Raw genomic sequence first — 19,543 nt, forward strand, 5'->3', positions numbered from 1 at the left:
GTTTGGTCACAATGGATAGATGCGCAAGGCTCTATCTCTTGAAGTGCATAGTAACGTCTGATCACAAAATTACATCCCTAACTGTGACTTGTCCTATGCTGTAGGATAGCACTCTACTGCTCATAAGAGGTTCTTCTCAGTCCATGATTATACCCCCCCCCCTGGCCTCCCTCCCTCCCCCTTTCTATTTCCTCATAGTATACTGCAGAGATTGTGATTGACTACCTCCTCTCTCCTTGTACACCAGCAAGATTGTTAGCATATAACTTGTTCACGATTTGACTTCTCTGTCTACCCACCTCCTCTTCACTATGTACTGTGTAATTGTCAATGCGTGTAAACATTCTATATTATTTCCCTTTTGTCATCTTGTACAATAAAAAAATATTTTTTTCTGTTAAAAAAATATCAGCTTCCTAGTCAGAAGGACTAAGGGGACATGCTGTAATGGTTCAAATGGCAGTTTTTGTAAAACTTACAGAACTAAGTTCAAGTACCAAGGGGTTAAAAGTGGTTTAAATGGCGGATTAATCCGCATCACCCTTGCATAAAACCCCGGACTAAAGAATGCATAGCAAGTGGTCTCTGAAATAAAACCAATAAGGCTGAGACTTGGCCCTTAATAGTACTTAAGGCCAACTTCATCTCTACGCCCAATTGTAGAAAGGCAAGGATTCTGCCTATAATATATCTCCGAGGGTGCCAACCCTTGGATTTACACCAGGAAAAGTAAGCTTTCGAAACTCTATAATATACAGTTCTGGAAACTGGTTTCCTTGCATTGATTAAAGTTGAGATAACAGACCTGGAAAGCGTTCATAAAGTAGGATGGAATATCGGCCCCTGCGATAGCAGGTCTGGCCTTAGTGGGAGAGGCCAAGGACCCTCCCACTGCCGTCTTTATGATCTCTGTGTACCATGACCTTCTGGGCCATGCTGGGGCTACCAGAATTACCGGCTTTCTTTCCAGCTTGATCCTGCAAAGTCGTCGAGGCAGTTACTGAATCAGGGGAAAAGCGTAGATCAGTGAAAACCATTTACCAGCGCATCTGTTCTGTATGCGAGTGGATCCCTTGTTCTGGACACAAAGTTGACTAACTTCATGTTGAATCTGGATGCTAGAAGCTCTATGTCCGGAGTCCCCTATCTTTGGCAAACAGCCCAAAACACTTCGGGGTGAAGAGACCATTCCCCTGGGAATAACTGCTGGGGACTTAGATAGTCCGCCTGCCAATTTTCTACTCCAGAATGAAAACTGCAGATAGGGATGGGATATTCCTTTCTGCCCAAGTTAGGATATGGTTCTCCTCTCTCTGAGCTGAGAGACTCTTGGCTCCCCCTTGGTGATTGATATAGGCCACAGGCATAGTCAGATTGAATCCGGACTGGACAATTCTTTAACCTGGAGGTCCAGGTTTTCAGAGCCAGATACACTGCCCGAATCGTTAGGATGTTGATGGGCAGGGCTATTTCGAGTTTTTGACCACTGTCCCTGGACAGTCGTCTCCTCTAGTACCGCTCCCCAGCCTGAGAGGCTGGCATCTGTCGTTACTACTTTCCAGATTATTGGTCTGAAGGATTTCCCCTTCAGCAAATTCTGGCTTTGTAAGCACCAACTGAGGCTTTGAGACACTCTTGGGGACAGCCGCATTGGCAAGCCCAAAGATTGGATCTTCTTGTTCCAAGCAGAGTGGATTCTGTTTTGCAACAGTCTTGAATGGAACTGGGCATAGGGGACTGCTTCGAATGAAGCTACCATCTTTCCCAACAACCTCATGCAAAGGAGAATTGAAGGATTTGCTTTTGACCTGACCATCTGTACCAGTTCTTGTATGGAGCTGCTCTTTGCTGGAGGTAAGAACACCCTTTTCTGGGCTGTATCTATGATCAGGCCTAAGTAATCCATCCTTCTTACTGGTTTTAAGGAAGACTTCTCTAGGTTGAGGATCCAACCAAGACTTTCCAGGTAACTGGTTGTAATGCGTACGCTTTGCTTTAAGCGAGTCCCTGACTGGTCTATTAACAATAGATCGTCTTGGTACGCTAACACTGTTATGCCCTGTGCCCTCAACCTGGCTAGAGGTGGGGCCAGTATTTTTGTGAATACCCATGGTGCTGTGGCTAGCCCAAAGGGTAAGGCTGCAAACTGAAAGTGCCGTTGTTCCACTTCGAGTTGCAGAAATCTTTGGTGAGCGGGAAATATAGGGACATGCAGATATGCGTCCCTGATGTCGATGGACGCCAGAAGTTCTCCGCCTTGTAGGATGGAGACCACTGACCTGATCGACTCCATTCGAAATGAGCGAACTTTTAGGAACCGATTTACATTTTTTAGATCCAGAATGGGCCTGACATCTCCATTTGGTTTTGATACCGTAAACAGGTTTGAATAGAAACCTAAACATTGTTCTTCAGTGGGGATCTGTATGATTACCCCTTAAGTTAATAATCGGTCTATTGCTTGAAACAGGGATTGTCTTTTCCCTGGATCCTTGGGAACGTTTGATCTTAGAAAGTGAGATGGTGGAAACTCCCGAAACTCTAGTTTGTATCCTAGAGTCACTGTGGAGAGAGCCCATCTGTCATGAGTTACCCTCTGCCAGACTTCTGCGAAATGCAGAAGTCTCCCCTGCCCCCACCCACCTTGGTGAGTGGAGACGCCTCTTCATAAAGACGTCTTAGTATTCTGCTTTGTAGTCTTACGGCTCCAAGTCTTCCTTTGAGCCTGGGCCTGACCCTGCGATTTTCCTCTGGAATCTGGCGGTAGAAGCCGTCGCCACTGCCTAGAGGCGGATGCACTTGGTGCAGGAAAGTCAGTTTAAATGAAGGACGTTTATACTTTCTTTTGACTGGCAAAAGAGCACTTTTTCCACTGGAAATTGCCTGGATGTATTTATCCAAATCATCACCAAACAGTCGCTCCCCATGAAATGGGAAACTAGACAGTAGGTTTTTGCAGGGTGCTTCGGCAGACCAACCCTTTAGACAAAGGGTCCTACGCATGTGTACTAGAAAAAGTGCAAGGCGAGACGCCTGGTGAATAGAATCCTTTAGAGCAGTGGTCATCAACGCTGTCCTCAGGGCCCACTAACAGGCCAGGTTTGCAAGATAACTTAAATATATCACAGGTGATATCATTTGCTGCTTAGTGATTGCAGTATTCTAGTCTGCATCTCCCCAGGCTGAGCAACAGTACCTGCTAAAGAAAAAGAGGATTTTAACAGGAATTCCAACTTTTTATCTGTTGGATCCTTTAGCATTTGCACTGGACAAGTTAAACTTTTATTCACACTGGAAATCGCAGCACCTACAGCTGGAACTTTCCATTTTTTGGTGACTTTTTCACACCCTGTCACACTTACCAGGTGAAACCCGCCAAGCATGACCCATTCAAGTGAATGGAGCCACTTCGCAAACACCACTGTGGGGGGGGGGGGGTGGAGGGCACGGAAGGACAACATGGGGGAATGGAGGGCACAGGGGAACACCGTGCGGGGGGGAACATTGTGGGAGGGGGACAAAGGGGAACACTGGGGGGGCACCGTGGGGGGTTGGAGGACGACACGGGGGGGGCACTGTGGGGGGGTAGAGGGCGACACGGAGGGCACCATGGGGGGGGTAGAGGATGACACGGGGGGGGCACCATGGGGGGGTAGAGGACGACACGGGGGGGCACCATGGGGAGGTAGAGGACGACACAGGGGGGGGGGGTAGAGGACGACATGGGGGGGCACCATGGGGGGGTAGAGGACGACATGGGGGGCACCGTGGGGGGGGGGTAGAGGACGACACGGGGGGGGCACCGTGGGGGGTAGAGGACGACACGGGGGGGCACCGTGGGGGGGGGTAGAGGACGACACGGGGGGGCACCGTGGGGGGGGGGTAGAGGACGACACGGGGGGCACCGTGGGGGGGGTAGAGGACGACACGGGGGGGCACCGTGGGGGGTAGAGGACGACACGGGGGGGCACCGTGGGGGGGGTAGAGGACGACACGGGGGGGCACCGTGGGGGGGTAGAGGACGACACGGGGGGGGCACCGTGGGGGGGTAGAGGACGACACGGGGGGCACGACGACAACGACACGGGTGGGCACCGTGGGGGGGGGGGCGACGACACGGGTGGGCACCGTGGGGGGGGGGGCGACGACACGGGTGGGCACCGTGGGGGGGGGGGCGACTACACGGGTGGGCCCCGTGGGGGGGGGGCGCGACGACATGGGGGGAGGAGGGCACAGGGGGCACCATGCGGGGGCACCATAGGAGAGGGCACCATGGGGGAGGAGGACACAGGGGGGCACCATGGGGGGAGGACACAGGGGGGCACCGTGAGGGGGGACACACAGGGGACACAGTCGGAGGAGGAGACGGGGACACCGTGGGGGGAAGGGCACAGGGGGACACCTTGGGGGGAGGAGGGCACAGGGGGGGCACCGTGGGGGGAGGAGGGCAAAGGGGGGGCACCGTGGGGGGAGGAGGGCACAGGAGGACACCGTGGGGGGAGGACCAGGAGAGTATCATGGGGCCTCCTGCGGTCTTGTTGAGGCCTGGATCCCCTACGTCTGTTATGGCTGTTGCCAGCTCCCGTGAAGGCGGCCATGGTGCCTTCAGAATCCAGTAAAAAAAAAAAAAAAAAGTGCACAGCACCTCACCCGATGCCTGCAATATCTCTAACCACATGCTGCCCCGTCGGCACCTCCTCTGTTTTAGTCCGTCCCAGGCGTTGTGATGTACATGCACCTGGGGTGAACGGGAGGGAAGGAGGAGCCAGTAAGGAGCAGCGCACAGAGAGATTAGTACAGCCACTTCCCTGCATGTATTACAGATGCAGAGCCTCTCACGGGCCCCCAGGCAGTGCCCAATGGGTCAGTCTGCCCTTGGTAGCATGTAAACTACAACACTACCCAACCAGTCAGTGAATGGCCTGCCAGAACAACCTTGTAATCAAGTGAAGCAGAAGCACTACACTTTCTTGGTGCCTGCACTTTATACCTGTTCGTAGTTTTTGGTTTTCTTCAAGAGACCATCTTACATTCACACACTAGGACCATTCCTGCTTCTTGTGATCAATTACGACTGATACATATACGACAGAATATCAGCATCTTTAGATTAACATTTTTGTTCATCAAGTAAAGAAATTGCAAAAAAAATAATTATCTGCATACTTACTTCCACATCTGTGAATTCAAGTGTTTTTCCACCATGGAATTTAATGCAAACCGAAATCGATCCCACCTTCTATCAAACACATAGTACCCTCGTCCCATTAAGCGGCTCCCAAATGAGCAGAACTACAAACAAAATTGAAAAAGAGCATTGTTATGCCTAATGTGACATCTACAAAATAATAATCTACAACAAAAAAGAAAATTCACATATAAAAACACCCATTAACCATGTTCTACTACTGCTAAACAATTTCAAGGAAAGTTTTAGACAATATTAAAATTCCATGGACATGGACCACATCACTGGATGAGTGAATCAAAATGAACTATCCATCTTGTTTGAAGGCAAATTAGATTTAATGGCTTAAAAAGGCTTTATGCGACACTATTTTTACATAATCCATCAGCTAAACCATGAAATTGACAGAAAAAGCGTCAGAATCTTTTTTAATTACGTAAGTAAATTTGTTCCTGAAAGGGCAACTTCAGGTTCAGATCTGAATTACTAGTCTGGATTTGCTTAACCACTTCAGCCCCAGAAGATTTTACCCCCTTCCTGACTAGAGCACTTTTTACAATTTGGCACTGCATCGCTTTAACTGACAATTGTGTGGTCGTGCGACATTGTACCCAAATAAATTTTGTATACTTTTTTTCCCCACAAACAGAGCTTTCTTTTGGTGGTATTTGATCACCTCTGCGTTTTTTTTTATTTTTTGTGCTATAAACAAAAGAACAACAACAATTTTGAAAAAAAAACCAAAAAAAAAAAAACCACAATATTGTTTACTTTCTTCTATAATAAATATCCAATTTAAAAAAAAAACACAACAATTTTTTCCTCAGTTTAGGCCGATATGTATTCTTCTACATATTTTTGGTAAAAAAATAAAATACATTTCAATATGCGTATATTGATTGGTTTTCACAAAAGTTATAGCATCTACAAAATAGGGGATAGATTTATGGAATTTTTATTATTATTTTTTTTTACTAGTAATGGCGGCGATCTGATTTTTATCGGGACTGCGATATTGCAGCAGACAGTTCGGACATTGACACATTTTTGGGACCACTGACAATTATACAGCAATCAGTGCTATAAAAATGCACTGATTACTGTATAAATGTCACTGACAGGGAGGGGGTTAACACTAGGGGGCGATGAAGGTGTTAACCATGTTTCCTAGTGTGTGTTCTAACTATAGGGGGGATGGGACTGACTGGAGGAAATGAGAGATTGGTGTTCATACTTCGTATGAACAAACCCTCTGTCTCTACTCTCCTGAAAGAACTGGAATTTGTGTGATTACACACAGATCCCGGTTCTCACTCTGTCACGAGCGATTGTGCACTCGCATCGGATCTGAGTACATGCTGCGGCGCCCCTAGTGGTCAAAAGGCAAAGCAACGTAAGGGAATGTAGTTTCGCCCAACCACTGTGCCATTCTGCCGAAGTTAAACTGCGGCGGCTGGTCGGCAAGTGGTTAATTTGAGACTGGTGATACACTTTGGAGCTATATCATCACCATTTACTCAGAATGTTCTAGATTTTTATGTTGAGCCATTAAACATGAACTGTGCTATAAAAAAGTTTAGCATCAGTAGGTATGCTCGTTATACAGCGAGGGAAAAAAGTATTTGATATCCTGCTGATTCTGTACATTAGCCCACTGACAAAGAAATGATCAGTCTATAATTTTGATGGTAGGTTTATTTTAACTGTGAGACACAGAAAAACAACAAAAAAAAATCCAGAAAACGTATTTAAAAAAAGTGATAAATGGTTTTGCATTTTATTTGTGAACCATTTGATCCCCTATCAATCGGCAAGATTTCTGGCAACCACATGTTTTCTATACAGGTAATGAGCTGAGATTGGGAGCACTCTCTTAAAAGTAGAGCTTCTAATCTCAGCTTGTTACCTGTATAAAAGACATCTGTCCAGAGAAGCAATAAATCAATCAGATTCCAATCTCTCCACCATAGCCAAGATCAAAGAGCTGTCCAAGGATGTCAGGGACAAGATTGTAGACCTACACAAGGCTGCAATGGGCTACAAGACCATCGTCAAGCAGCTTGGTGAGCTTTACAACTTTTCTGAAAAGAGTTTTTCTGGATTATTTTTGTTATTCTGTCTTGCACTGTTAAAATAAACCTACCATTAAAATTATGGACTGATCATTTGTCAATGGGCAAATGTACAAAATCAGCAGGGGATCAAATACTTTTTTTCCCCTCACAGTACATAGAATACACAATGGAAGTTCGCACCATGCATCATATTAGCAAAACGTTGATAAGAATAGAATACTTTTGCATTAGCAATTCCAGACAACAGTGAAATCAATCAGTGAGTCTGGCCACTAATGCTATCCAGCAAAGTCTGCAATGGTGTCCTAAAGTGGATGTAAACCCTCACATATACCCAGTGAAGTGAAGTGAAGAGCTTCAGATGATACACAGAGACGAAACAAATCTCCCGACATAAATTTTACACATATACCTGATGGCTTTCAATACTCTTTAGAAAGTGCACGTCGTGTTAGAAATTTTTCTTCCCGATTCAGCTGTGGAATAGGAGTCTGAGCATATTCTTTGTGTGTGAACTGATTGGAGGAAAGGCACACATCCCCCCCTCCACATAGGCAGGGGAACGAAGAAACGTACAGAGTTGTACTGTGAAAAGACAAGCTCTCTGCTTATCTCTAAGTTACCTCCAACACAAATTTCTAGCTGCTTTTATCACCTGTGTCCGAGAACTTGTCAGAAGTTGTTATGCTGAACGCGGTAGCAGAAAGACACGGGACTTAGGACTTTGGAGAAAGCTGAGTAAACACTACAGCCCAGGTCAAATTTTATGAATGGGGTTTACAACCACTTTAAGTCAGAACCCTACTTTGAGTTCTGGGTAATCGGCTAAAAACACAGGTGTACACTTCTCCAGAAGTCATCAGTAGAATGATGGTAGGAATAAAAGCTGCTAAGGTGTAACTTGCTCTCTCAGCGCTTCACCGTGTGGTTTGGATTCACCGTGTGGTTTGGATTGGTGGCTGTGAGAAACTTCTTACTAGTGTGCCACTACCCCCCACAGGGGCTGCTGGTTACTGGCTCTCCTGCACAGCCAGACAACACACGTTCCCCGCTTGCATCCAGAGCAGACACAAGAAGTCAAGTCGCTTGGCTTACTTTTTTTTTTTTTTTTTTTTTTTTTTTTTAGGGGTAACAACTTGGATGGGTGAAGGGATTGAAAGGATGCCCAACTTGAATCAAGAACAGGGGACAGCTTCCTTCCTTTATACAAAAGATCCTGGACTGTTTTCCTTCCTCTATATACACACAGTCCTTAGTACATTTACTTGAGGCAAATTGCATGCAGAAGTGTATCCTCTCCTTGTGTAGAACTGCTCCCAGCTACACTGCTTGCAGGCACTACCAGCCCTCCTGGCTGCTCTGAAGGTCTCCCAGGGCAAGGTAATAAAAGGGTTCTTTCCACGATACGTCACTACTGGTGTTTGGAAAGCAAACTGACGTTTTTAGTTTCATTTTCAATGCCTGGGTATTTTCCCAATTTTTTTGCACTGAGCTCTTTAATTGGACTTTTCTTATGGACTCTTTAGTTGTATGTTTTGATGACACTATAATTATTTTGTGGGAATTGTGAGAGCATGGTTTATCCTTTGTTTGCAAAAAAAAACAACTTACTGCAACGCAATGAAAAAGGCATGTGTGCTCACATGCATCATCATATGCACTGGGTTGCATTATGCTACATTTCTATGCGAACTGGCATTCATTTTTATGTCAGCCATTGTGAATCGACAGGTCCCAAAACAATTTTTTTAAACCTATATTTACATGCATTTGTGCGTTTTGTGTTAAAATGCAGACCGATTACATTTTATTGCAATGTACATGTAAACAAAGGCACACAGAAAAGTTTTTTGTGTCCTTGCAATAACCTGCATTGATGTGGTGCAGAAAAATGCAGGTCACTACATATGGCGTGAATGAGCCCAAAGGCTATGCTGGGCAGGCATGAGAATAATACGCATAGCATGTTTATGGTATGAACTGACAGTCCCAACTGATCTAATTAAGGGGAAAATATTAACTGGAAAACTTATTCCACCTAAAGTTCAAGTGGAACTTTACCCATAACTTGATAAAAAAAATAATGTTCTTTAGCAAGGAACATAAGTTCCCACATTGATAATTATACTACCGCAAGGGTTCCTCTATCCCCAGTGACCCTACTCCCCAGACAATCCTCACGTGGGACCGTGTCTTATCTGCCCTGGGCCTCTCTAAACCTACAGGAACCAGGACCCCATTTTTTGGGTCTCTGGCTTTTCCGCCGGCCTTACATGCAACAGGCTTTGGAATCTGGCTCAAACAGGACCCCAGGAGACTCGCCCAAGTTCTCCAAGCAGATCCATCTTTAAGAAAAACCAATCCTTTTTTGATATCTCTACCTAACCAAGTGTCCTATATTCGCTCTTTCCCTTCAACATCAGAAATCCTTGCCAAGCAAATGGATTTTGATGCTATGCTTTCAGGAGACCCCCCCCCCCCCCAAACTCATGTCATATCCCAACTCTACTCTATCCTTCTGCATGCGTCCTCTCCAGATCTTCCGCCCTACCCATGGGTCTGGGAATCAGACCTTCAACACACTATTTCTCTCTCTGACTGGCAAAAGTGCTTCATCATGACCTGCAAAACATCTCTAGCTACTAAAAACCAAGAGAAAAAGTTCAAACTCATACCCAGATGGTATAGATGTCTATCGGTTCGTCATCGTTTCAAACCGTCACTACCGGATACATGCTGCCATTGTCATGCCTCTAAGGGCAGTACGATTCACATCTGGTGGGAATGCCCATCCATCAAGAAATTTTGACAACTTATCTTTGGTTTGTATTGTACCCTGATGGTGACCTCTATTAAGCCTTCCCCCCGAAATATTATCCACAATACCTGGACCCTTAAAATCTGTTAAAAAGGGAGGTCTCTTGCTGCATTTTCTGACCGCAGCCAGGGCGGTTATCCCACGTCACTGGAAGTCAAGAGATGTGCCTACACTGGGGGAGTGGGCCGTCAAACTGGATTCTATAAGATACCTCGAACAAGTGTTGGCACAGGAAGACCAGTTCTCTCACCTGGACCTCTTGGTACAGGCTTTCGATACTCTTCTAATTTTCTAACATGGGCCGCAAGCCACATGGACTCATCAGCCACACCTCCATGACGGAGTGTCCCCTTCTTTTTTACTCAGTTCTAACTTACTCCTTGCATTTCAATTCAACTCACACCTTCCTCACTTTCTCTGAAACCCCCTCTCTTATGATCCTATTACAATCATGTAATAAGGCATTACTGAAATATTTTATGCTATACGATCCCCTCAGCATACGTGCGTTATTATGTCCCCCTTAGTGGGAAATATTCTTAAAATCTTCAAAAATCAGTGAGCACATTATAATGTATATGCATGGAGATTTCGCTAAAATGTACAACCGTGGCCAAAAGTTTTGAGAATGACACAAATATTAATTTTCACAAAGTCTGCGGCTTCAGTGTTTTTAGATCTTTTTGTCAGACGTTACTATGGTATACTGAAGTATAATTATAAACATTTAATTTCAAGAGGCAAAGGCTTTTATTTAAAATTACATTAAGTTTTTGAAAAAGAGTCAATATTTGCCATGTTGACCCTTCATTTTCAAGACCTCTGCAATTTGCCCTGGCATGCTGTCAATCAAGTTCTGGGCCACATCCTGACGGATGGCAGCCCATTAATGAAAGCTTGGAGTTTGTCAGAATTTGTGGGGGGGTTTTTGTTCACCCGCCTTCCTGAGGATTGACCATAAGTTCTCAATGGGATTAACATCAAAATGTTGATGTTTTGTTCCCCAAGCCACTTAGTTATCCCTTTTGCCTTATGGCAAGGTGCTCCATGCTGATAAAGGCATTGTTCCTCACCAAACTGTTCTTGGATGGTTGGGAGATGTTGCTCTCAGAGGATGTTTTTGTACCATTCTTTATTTATGGCTGTGTTCTTAGACAAAATTGTGATTGAGCCCACTGCCTTGGCTGAGAAGAAACACCAGTCATGAATGGTCTCAGGATGCTTTACTGTTGGCATGACACAGGACTGATGGTAGCACTTACCTTTTCCGTCGAGGTTCTTTCCAGGTGCCCCAATCAATCATAAAAAGGGATCCATCAGAGAAAATTGCTTTACCCCAGTCCTCAGCAGTCCGATCCCTGTACCTTTTGCAGAATATCAGTCTGTCCCTGATGTTTTTCCTGGAGAGAAGAGACTTATTTGCTGTCCTTCTTGATACCAGGCCATCCTCCAAAAGTCTTCTCTTCACTATGCCTGCAGATGCACTCACACCTGCCTGCTACCATTCCTGAGCAATCTCTGCAATGGTGGTACCCCCATCCTGCAGCTGAATTAACTGTAGGAGATGGTCCTGGCGCTTGCTGGACTTTCTTGGGCTCACTAAATCCTTCTTCACAAATGCACTGAAAATGTTTTTTTTGGATTAAGTTCATTTTCATGGCAAAGAAGGACTTTACAATTAATCGCAATTCATCTGATCACTCTTTATAACATGCTGGAGTATATACAAGTTGCTACCCTAAAAACTGAGGCAGCAGAGACTTTGTAAAAATGTATATTTGTGTCATTCTCAAAACTTTTAGCCATGGCTGCAAGCTAATTAAACATTTGTAAAAGATGCAATTGTTTTAAAAAAAAAAAAAAAAAAATCGACATTTGTATATCTTTATATGCCTTAAAAGACATCATAGATTATACAGACCTGTTGTGGTTGGTTTTAGACAGGTTTTGTTATTTTCATTTTTCTAAAGATTTTGTACCCTCAGATTCGGGCCTTTTTTGAAGTAGATGGAGACCATTAAAAATAGTGTCAATATTGAGAAAACGTGCATGTATCGAGTGCTAGTGCGCTACTTGGCATCAAAAGAGTTGGGGGTTAAACTTGCTTTGAAGGGGTTCATTTTTAAATCCAAGTGGGATGCCCAACTTAGAATCACCTTTTAGATTATAACTTGGCACGAATTTGATTCATTTAAAGTAGTATTAAACCTCAGACATTAAATATTAACAAAGTATATCCCTCTATAGTGTGTACTTGTCTCAATTCAGAGCACTAAATGTAATTTCTGTCTGCTGCTTCATTCTGCATGAATCTCTTCTGACAAGTTTTCGTGACACAAATATAATAAAGGTGACGGAGAGGGCACAGCCTTAGATTGATGATCTCGGGTCTGTTCCTGTGTGCTGTGTAAAGGGGAGTGTGTCCCTTCCCTCCAGTCATCTCTCCTCACTGATGTAACTTCAGCTCTTTCAGCTCTCCACCCCCCGCTTTTCAGACCTGACAGATTCTGTGTAAATTCTGTACTTTGTAGGGGAAAGACAACTGTAGATAAACGGATACAAATTATGTAGGAGGATTGCTTTCATCTCTGTGCATCACTTGGGGCCAGTGATTTCACTGGGTACATGTAAGTGTTTACAACCACTTTCAGTCATTACTTGTTCCCCCCTTATCCTATTACAGGGACAAATCCAAACTTGTATATGTGAGCTCGCTAAACTAAAACCGGAGACGTACCGCAAGAGGCTTAGGATGATGCCCAGAGTAGTAACAGTCTAGTTTTTCTGTATCTTCTGCACCTTCAGCTTCACCTTCGTCACTAGAGAGCCGACTAGCCAGATCCCCTGCCACTGAATTTGCAGCAGGCTCTGGCACAAAGCCAGTATGGTTTGAAGAACTCGTGCTGTTGAGGCTATTTGCAGAAGATGGTCTAGAAATATGGAAAATTCAAAATTACATTTGCAATTCACATATATGTTATTACACATCCAAAAATAGGTCCCCAATACATTGTTCACTCAGCAGTGTCCTTCAATAGAGGCATTCTTATCTGGTCTCTAATCATCAAGAGCAGAGTCACCAGCACAACAAAAACTATGGCAGCCCCTTCATAAGGCAAACAGTGACAGCAGTAACAAATACATGAATATTATATAGAGTGCAACAGGACAAATAAGAAAGAGTCCCCCCTCTCAGTCAAAACAGTAACCATCCCTATGATGCAGTAAACAAAGTAATTAACCCACCAACATAGCAACGCATCCATGTGCTCCCGTGTCCTGCCCCGATGTGGCATGCCTCATATCTATTCATATATAAGAACAGTGCCCAGCGCTGTCCTGGCTGCAGGTCTTCTCCCTTCACTTCCTGGTCTGACAGGAGAATCAGGCGGCAGCAGGAGCCATAGGTGCCCCCATGCACACGCTTGCTATGGGGGAATCCGCAGGAAGAAGCGGAGAGCGCTAACGGAGGTTTACAAGAGAAGGTAAGGGACTGCTCTGTATAATGGCAGGTAAGTATAGCATCTTTATTTTAATAAAAAATTAGGCTTCAAAATCATATAACTATTTTATTGTGTTTTTTATCAAAAATATTGATTTGATAAACATTTGTGCAGCTACCCATGAGATCTACAAAATCATAAGCACCATCTTTACTTTCTGTGGTTTCAGAAAACATATGGTCTGGTGGGTCCTTTACAAACTTAAAACGGCAAGGGTAAAATGGAAGAAAAAAGTGAAAAACTGCAAAAATGGTCTAGCCAACTGAGGTGAAAAGTGGAGCGCAGGGCCTGGCAGAGAAAGGGTAAAGTACAGTCAGCAGCGCTTACCTAGGTAGGACAGAGTTAGGGGGTCTGGCTTTTGCTGGGGATGTCACTTTGGGTTCAGGTGTGGAGTTGGCAGATGGTCCTGACGGCTGTTCTTGTGCTGGTGCAGACTGGTTCTGGTGTGTTTCTCGGGCGTTCGGTGGATGTTCTTTATCTTTAGTCACCTCTTTTTCCCTCGATCGAGCTTTATGTTCAGCTAATAACACGTCAAATGGTTTCTTACGACTTGGGACTGCTCGTCTGTGGTAAAGGGAATGTGTCTATTGGATAAATATAAAGACAAGAAAAGCATGACAAACAGAAGGCAAAAGTTAAAAATTCATCATTGTCATAAAAAAAAAAACCCTCTTTCTAATTTCTTTTGCTTCCAACAAAACCGATTGCAAGATTGTGTACCAGTTGTGACTTTTGGCAATAGATATAGAGCAGGGGGTCTCCAAACCTTTTAAAACAAGGGCCAGTTTACTGTCGTTCAGACTTTAGGATGGCCAGAAAGAATAGAAAATGTCCCAGTGTCAGTGAGAGTAAACAGTGTACCCTCTTTGGTTTTAGTGTGAGGAATAGTGCCTGTCACTGGTGTCAGTAGGATGAATAGTCCCCTGTCGTTGGTGTCAGTGGGAGGACTAGTCCCCCATCATTGGTGTCAGTGGGAGGATTAGTGCCCCATCAAGAACTAAGGCAGGCCATACACTGTTCAAATCTCGGCCGGTTTCCCGAAACGTACCTGAAAATGAAGCATTCCAGCAATGTCATCGCTGAAAGCCGCTTCAATCTTCACCCGTCTTGCTTCCGGATTTGCAGACACTGGCTGCGTGACTGGCTGGAGCTGCGACAATATCATTCCGCACATGCGCGCGGGAGCTGCCGTTCACAGCACAGGGCTCTGAAGGAATGGCACAGGCGGCCGTTCCTTCAGAGCGCATGCTCCAGTGATCTCAATGTCTGCATATACAGCAAATATCTCCTAAACGGTGCAGGTTTTGGAGATATTTACACTACCTATAGGTAAGCCTTATTTTATTTCCACTTTAAAATCTGAGTGATCAATCACATCTAGCCCCTATTCACACCGGTTCGACTTGTCATGCAATTTGACAGTTGCACCCCATTTGTATCTATGCATCTGGTCAAATCGATGCAACACCGACTTGCACCAATTTGAAAAAGGTTCCTGTACTATTTTTTGGTGGTTTTAATTTGCGACTTGCATAGCCATCTGTGCATGAAATTGCACAGATGTCGGCAAGCCGCACAGGAAATCGCACTGACCACCGGCTTTGACATCGCGCTGAAATAGCATGATTTCAAAGCTGCATTTAATATGAATGGGGTGTTATGCTGGCTATACATGTAAAAATCTGCATGTACAGAGTGCTATACCATATGTAGAGTGCGGGTCCATCTAAATAGATATACAGGCAGCCCCCAATTACAAACATCTGACTTACAGAGGGAGACAACAGGAAGGGAGAGGAAATCTACCCCCAGGAAGGGAAATTCACTTTTGTAAGAGCAATTATGCGAAAAAGGTGTCTCCACTGAAGCTTTACCCCCAATCCTTGTTTCCACGACAACCCAAATATTTCTAAATCCAGTCGTCACAGGGACAGAAAGAGGTGAAATCTTCTAAACAGGGGCACAAATAGCAAAACAAGCTTAACATTACAAGGGTGTTAACCCTTCTCTATGCTATCCACAAAACAAACCTACAGAACCTCTGGTTTGTAGCCCAGGGACTGCCTGTAAATTGAATAGTTTGAGTAGACTCTAGTGTTATATAGTTCATAAATTTGAAGGAAATCATACAGATGACACACACTCAGACTTGTCATGATAAAGCTAGCTTAGATCTTAGTTACTGTGGATTGACTGCCTCATATTAGAAAGGCATCTCCAGGTAAAATGTATACAATTCACCAATGGTGTGTTTGATCCAGACAATAACTCTACAGATGATGGGTCTTAAAGTTTTACAGTAATAGAAAAAAAAACATTGAAATATTTCTTCTAAATCTATAAACTGCTTTAGAAAATTTAAACCACCAGTTATCACCAAAAAATTCAGAGGCATTCCATCTACATTACACCTACCGTATTTCTCGGACCATAAGACACACTTTTTCCCCCCAAAAATATGGGGGGGGGGAAATGTCTCTAAGTCTTATGGTGCGAATATACGACAGGCTACAACCCCCCCCCCCACCCCTGCTGCTGCTGGCACCACCCGCCGCCACCGCCACCGCCCCCCCCCCCCCCCGTTGGAATGCTAGTCCCGGAAGACATCCCTGGTCCCCACAAGTGCCGGGCGATCTCCCGGCCTGACACCTGCTGAGAAGACAGAGCAGCCCGAGCAATGGCACTGGTCAGGCTGCATCTATGGCACTGGTCAGGCTGCATCTATGGCACTGGTCAGGCTGCATCTATGGCACTGGTCAGGCTGCATCTATGGCACTGGTCAGGCTGCATCTATGGCACTGGTCAGGCTGCATCTATGGCACTGGTCAGGCTGCATCTATGGAAATGGTCAGGCTGCATCTATGGAAATGGTCAGGCTGCATCTATGGAAATGGTCAGGCTGCATCTATGGAAATGGTCAGGCTGCATCTATGGAAATGGTCAGGCTGCATTTCTTTGACACAGGTCAGGCTGCATTTCTTTGACACAGGTCAGGCTGCATTTCTTTGACACAGGTCAGGCTGCATTTCTTTGACACAGGTCAGGCTGCATTTCTTTGACACAGGTCAGGCTGCATTTCATGGGCACTAGTAAATATTTTATTACACTATTTGGTTTGGTTCAGAATATTTTTTTCTTGTTTTCCTCCTCTAAAACCTAGGTGCATCTTATGGTCAGGTGCATCTTATGGAGCGAAAAATACGATGTATATCACCAACATAAAATGTATTTTCATGTATATAATAATGCACCAATAACCACCTTGCATGTGAGAGACCTCGTACATGGTTTCTTCGTCTCTGGATCTAATACTCCGCAGTGCTTATTTGGGTCAAATTCTCTTTCTAGAAAACAGATATGGTTTAAATTTACTTACATAGTAAAATCACAAATGTTGCTTGATTAATAAAACAGCAAAAAATAAGCATTGCTCCAGCCAAAACTTTTTATAAGCATTGGCTAGACTGGGAACTTCTGTTGTGTTTTGATATCTGTCTGCATCCCCAGTGAAGTGATCTCATATGCTGGGTGTCATAGGATAGAATTAGAGGGAAACTTCTGACGGGGAAGCAGACAGTTTCTTTTTAACTGATTGGGTTAAAGCGGAACTTTATCCATAACAACTGGATACAAAATAATGTTCTTTAGCAAGGAACATACATTCCACATTCATAATTATGGCATCAAAATAGTGCGTGCGGTAAAGTGCCTCCAGTATTGCTCCATGTTCTTCTTGCCAGAGGCTGCCATTTTGCTGAAGCCCTGAGTCCCTGAATAGCAGTAATCATAAAGTGGAACAAAACCCATCGATTTAACAGTTTCCAAAAAACGGTTACATTCCTGGAATGCCAGGAATGCCGTCACATTTGCTTGTGTCCGCTACAAATTCAGCTTCCAGGTTTTTTTTTTTGTTAAAGCTTTATTGAACAAGCTGAAGTTAGAAGCTAAATTGGCTAATATGCACAGCTGCGCCAGTTTTAGTAAATCAATCCCTATTTGCCCTCCTTCAAAATTCTGTGCTGGCCATCAATTCCAGAAACTAGTTTGGGTATACCATTAAACCGTTCATGTTTAGGCTAAACAGAAAGAGAGGAAAAGCGGGCTACAGGTGTTTTATAACCTGCTATAAACTCTATGATAAACCTCATCTAGTGGTTTCTCCTGGTATCCCTCACATATGTTGCTAGATGTCTATATTACCTCTATTAAAGAATATGTACAACCAACATTTTATATTCCCCATATGTGCCTGCTGTCCCATGTACTTGTAGGAGAAAGTATCCTGTTCTCTTTGTAGTTCTTCTTTTGTGTGAAATCCCTGGTGTTCCTGCCATTCCCTCTGCTTTTCTATTAAAAGCTGACCACAGTAAGCAGGAGAACACACCGTGGTCCGTGCCCTAGCTATGCTGGGAACCCAGCCTGCTCTCTTCCAATGATCAGATGTCCTGACATATCCAACCCCCCTACACAACCTTTGACTGGAAAGATCAGTGTACTGCTGTTTCACCTCCCAAAGCTCTTATGCAGCCGAGAACAGAGGGACTGTGATCATTAATTAAAAAAAAAAAGGAAACAAAGGATATTTATATATTTTTTTTTTATATCTATACACAAATGTTTTACTTTTCATTTCTATTTTAAAATGGCTAGGTTATTTCACAAGACAGGGTTTACAATCACTTTAACTTAGTGACAACGGAGGGAAAGATTATTTAAACCGTTCTCATACGGTCATTGTATGATGAAACTAAGGATGAACTCAGGCGTTTTCGCAACCCGCACGTGCAGAGCCCGTCAGGAACTCGGCACTGCACAGAGCTAATTGCAGGCAGTGAGACATTTTCCCAATGCCCGGCTGCGGAGATCGAGGAATACCTCACTGCCTGTGATTAACTCTGTGCAGTGCCTGGCGGGCTCTGCACTTGTGTCTTGCAAAAACACCTGAGCGCAGCCTTAATTGTAACATGCAATTTGGTTTTGTCTCTTTAAAAATAACATATATACAGAAAAATACCTGTTGATCTTCCCAGAAATCTGTGAGCCCTTAACTTCCTGTTACAGCTGACAACTCTGCCCTTGCTGAACTGAAATTTAAACCAGTGCTGTCACTCCTGCATTGACTTATAGAGGCAAGGAGAGGAGGAAGTGTGTAGCCCAGCATGGTAGATCTGGGCAGGGCTGACCACACCGGATGTGATTTCAATGCAGTAGAGGTATGTTATTTTTTTTCTTTTTGCTAAGGCACACACTATAAGATCAGACTGAACCTTGTGAACATAAGCTGCTGCTGATCCAAGAAGTTTGTCAACACTTTGCATTTGCTAGTCAAACTAAACTGGGGAATTTCTCCACTGTCACAGGTTATCTCATCTCATACATATATATATATATATATATATATATATATATATATATATATATATATATATATATATATATATATATATATATATATATATAATAAATAAATCAAGACACTTACCAGAAAGTCTCTTGTAAGGCTTATTACTGTTTTTGGTACCATTTTGATGCTTTTTATCTAGAGCATTGATTCCCTTCCCATTCAGTATTTTTTCAGGTGAAGGTGGCACAGGTTTCGGTACCACAGACTGTTTGGTGAGGGAGGACGTTGAAGAAGTTGCTGTGGTGGCTGAATTCATTTTAACATTGGCACCATCTGTTTTCACAAGATTTGGGATTTTCTCGAGGCTCACAACAGGAACAGGGCCACTGGAAAACAGAATTGTTATGTTATATAGAGGTGACCACAAAGCATCAAAATAATGTCTAAACCTATGAGAAAAGGCACTGCAAAACACACTTTGTGGCACGAGGTGAACCATAACCGATATCAAACATGACGGTTTCCTTGCTGTAAAGAATGTATAATTTTTTATCATAACACCGCAGGTTTCTATGGTTCAGAGAAGTAATCAGGATAACAAAGCTTGTGGTCATA

General features: G+C 44.0%; 1 protein-coding gene across 3 annotated transcripts in view; it reads right to left on the reverse strand.

Annotated features, from left to right (window-relative positions):
* ATXN7L1 (ataxin 7 like 1) overlaps positions 1–19,543 on the reverse strand; it is a 192,581-nt gene that overhangs the window by 38,591 nt on the left and 134,447 nt on the right. For all 3 annotated transcript variants that reach the window (XM_077472254.1, XM_077472253.1, XM_077472255.1), the window contains 5 exons: positions 19,067–19,314; positions 16,846–16,928; positions 13,912–14,168; positions 12,819–13,011; positions 5,171–5,292 (listed from right to left, as the gene is read on the reverse strand). In XM_077472254.1, coding sequence (XP_077328380.1) covers positions 5,171–5,292; positions 12,819–13,011; positions 13,912–14,168; positions 16,846–16,928; positions 19,067–19,314 — 903 coding nt within the window. The remainder of the gene's footprint in view (positions 1–5,170; positions 5,293–12,818; positions 13,012–13,911; positions 14,169–16,845; positions 16,929–19,066; positions 19,315–19,543) is intronic.

Source organism: Lithobates pipiens, unplaced genomic scaffold, assembly GCF_037356315.1.
Source record: "Lithobates pipiens isolate NorthernLeopardFrog02 unplaced genomic scaffold, aLitPip1_a1.2 Scaffold_8, whole genome shotgun sequence".
Classification (NCBI taxonomy): domain Eukaryota; kingdom Metazoa; phylum Chordata; class Amphibia; order Anura; family Ranidae; genus Lithobates; species Lithobates pipiens.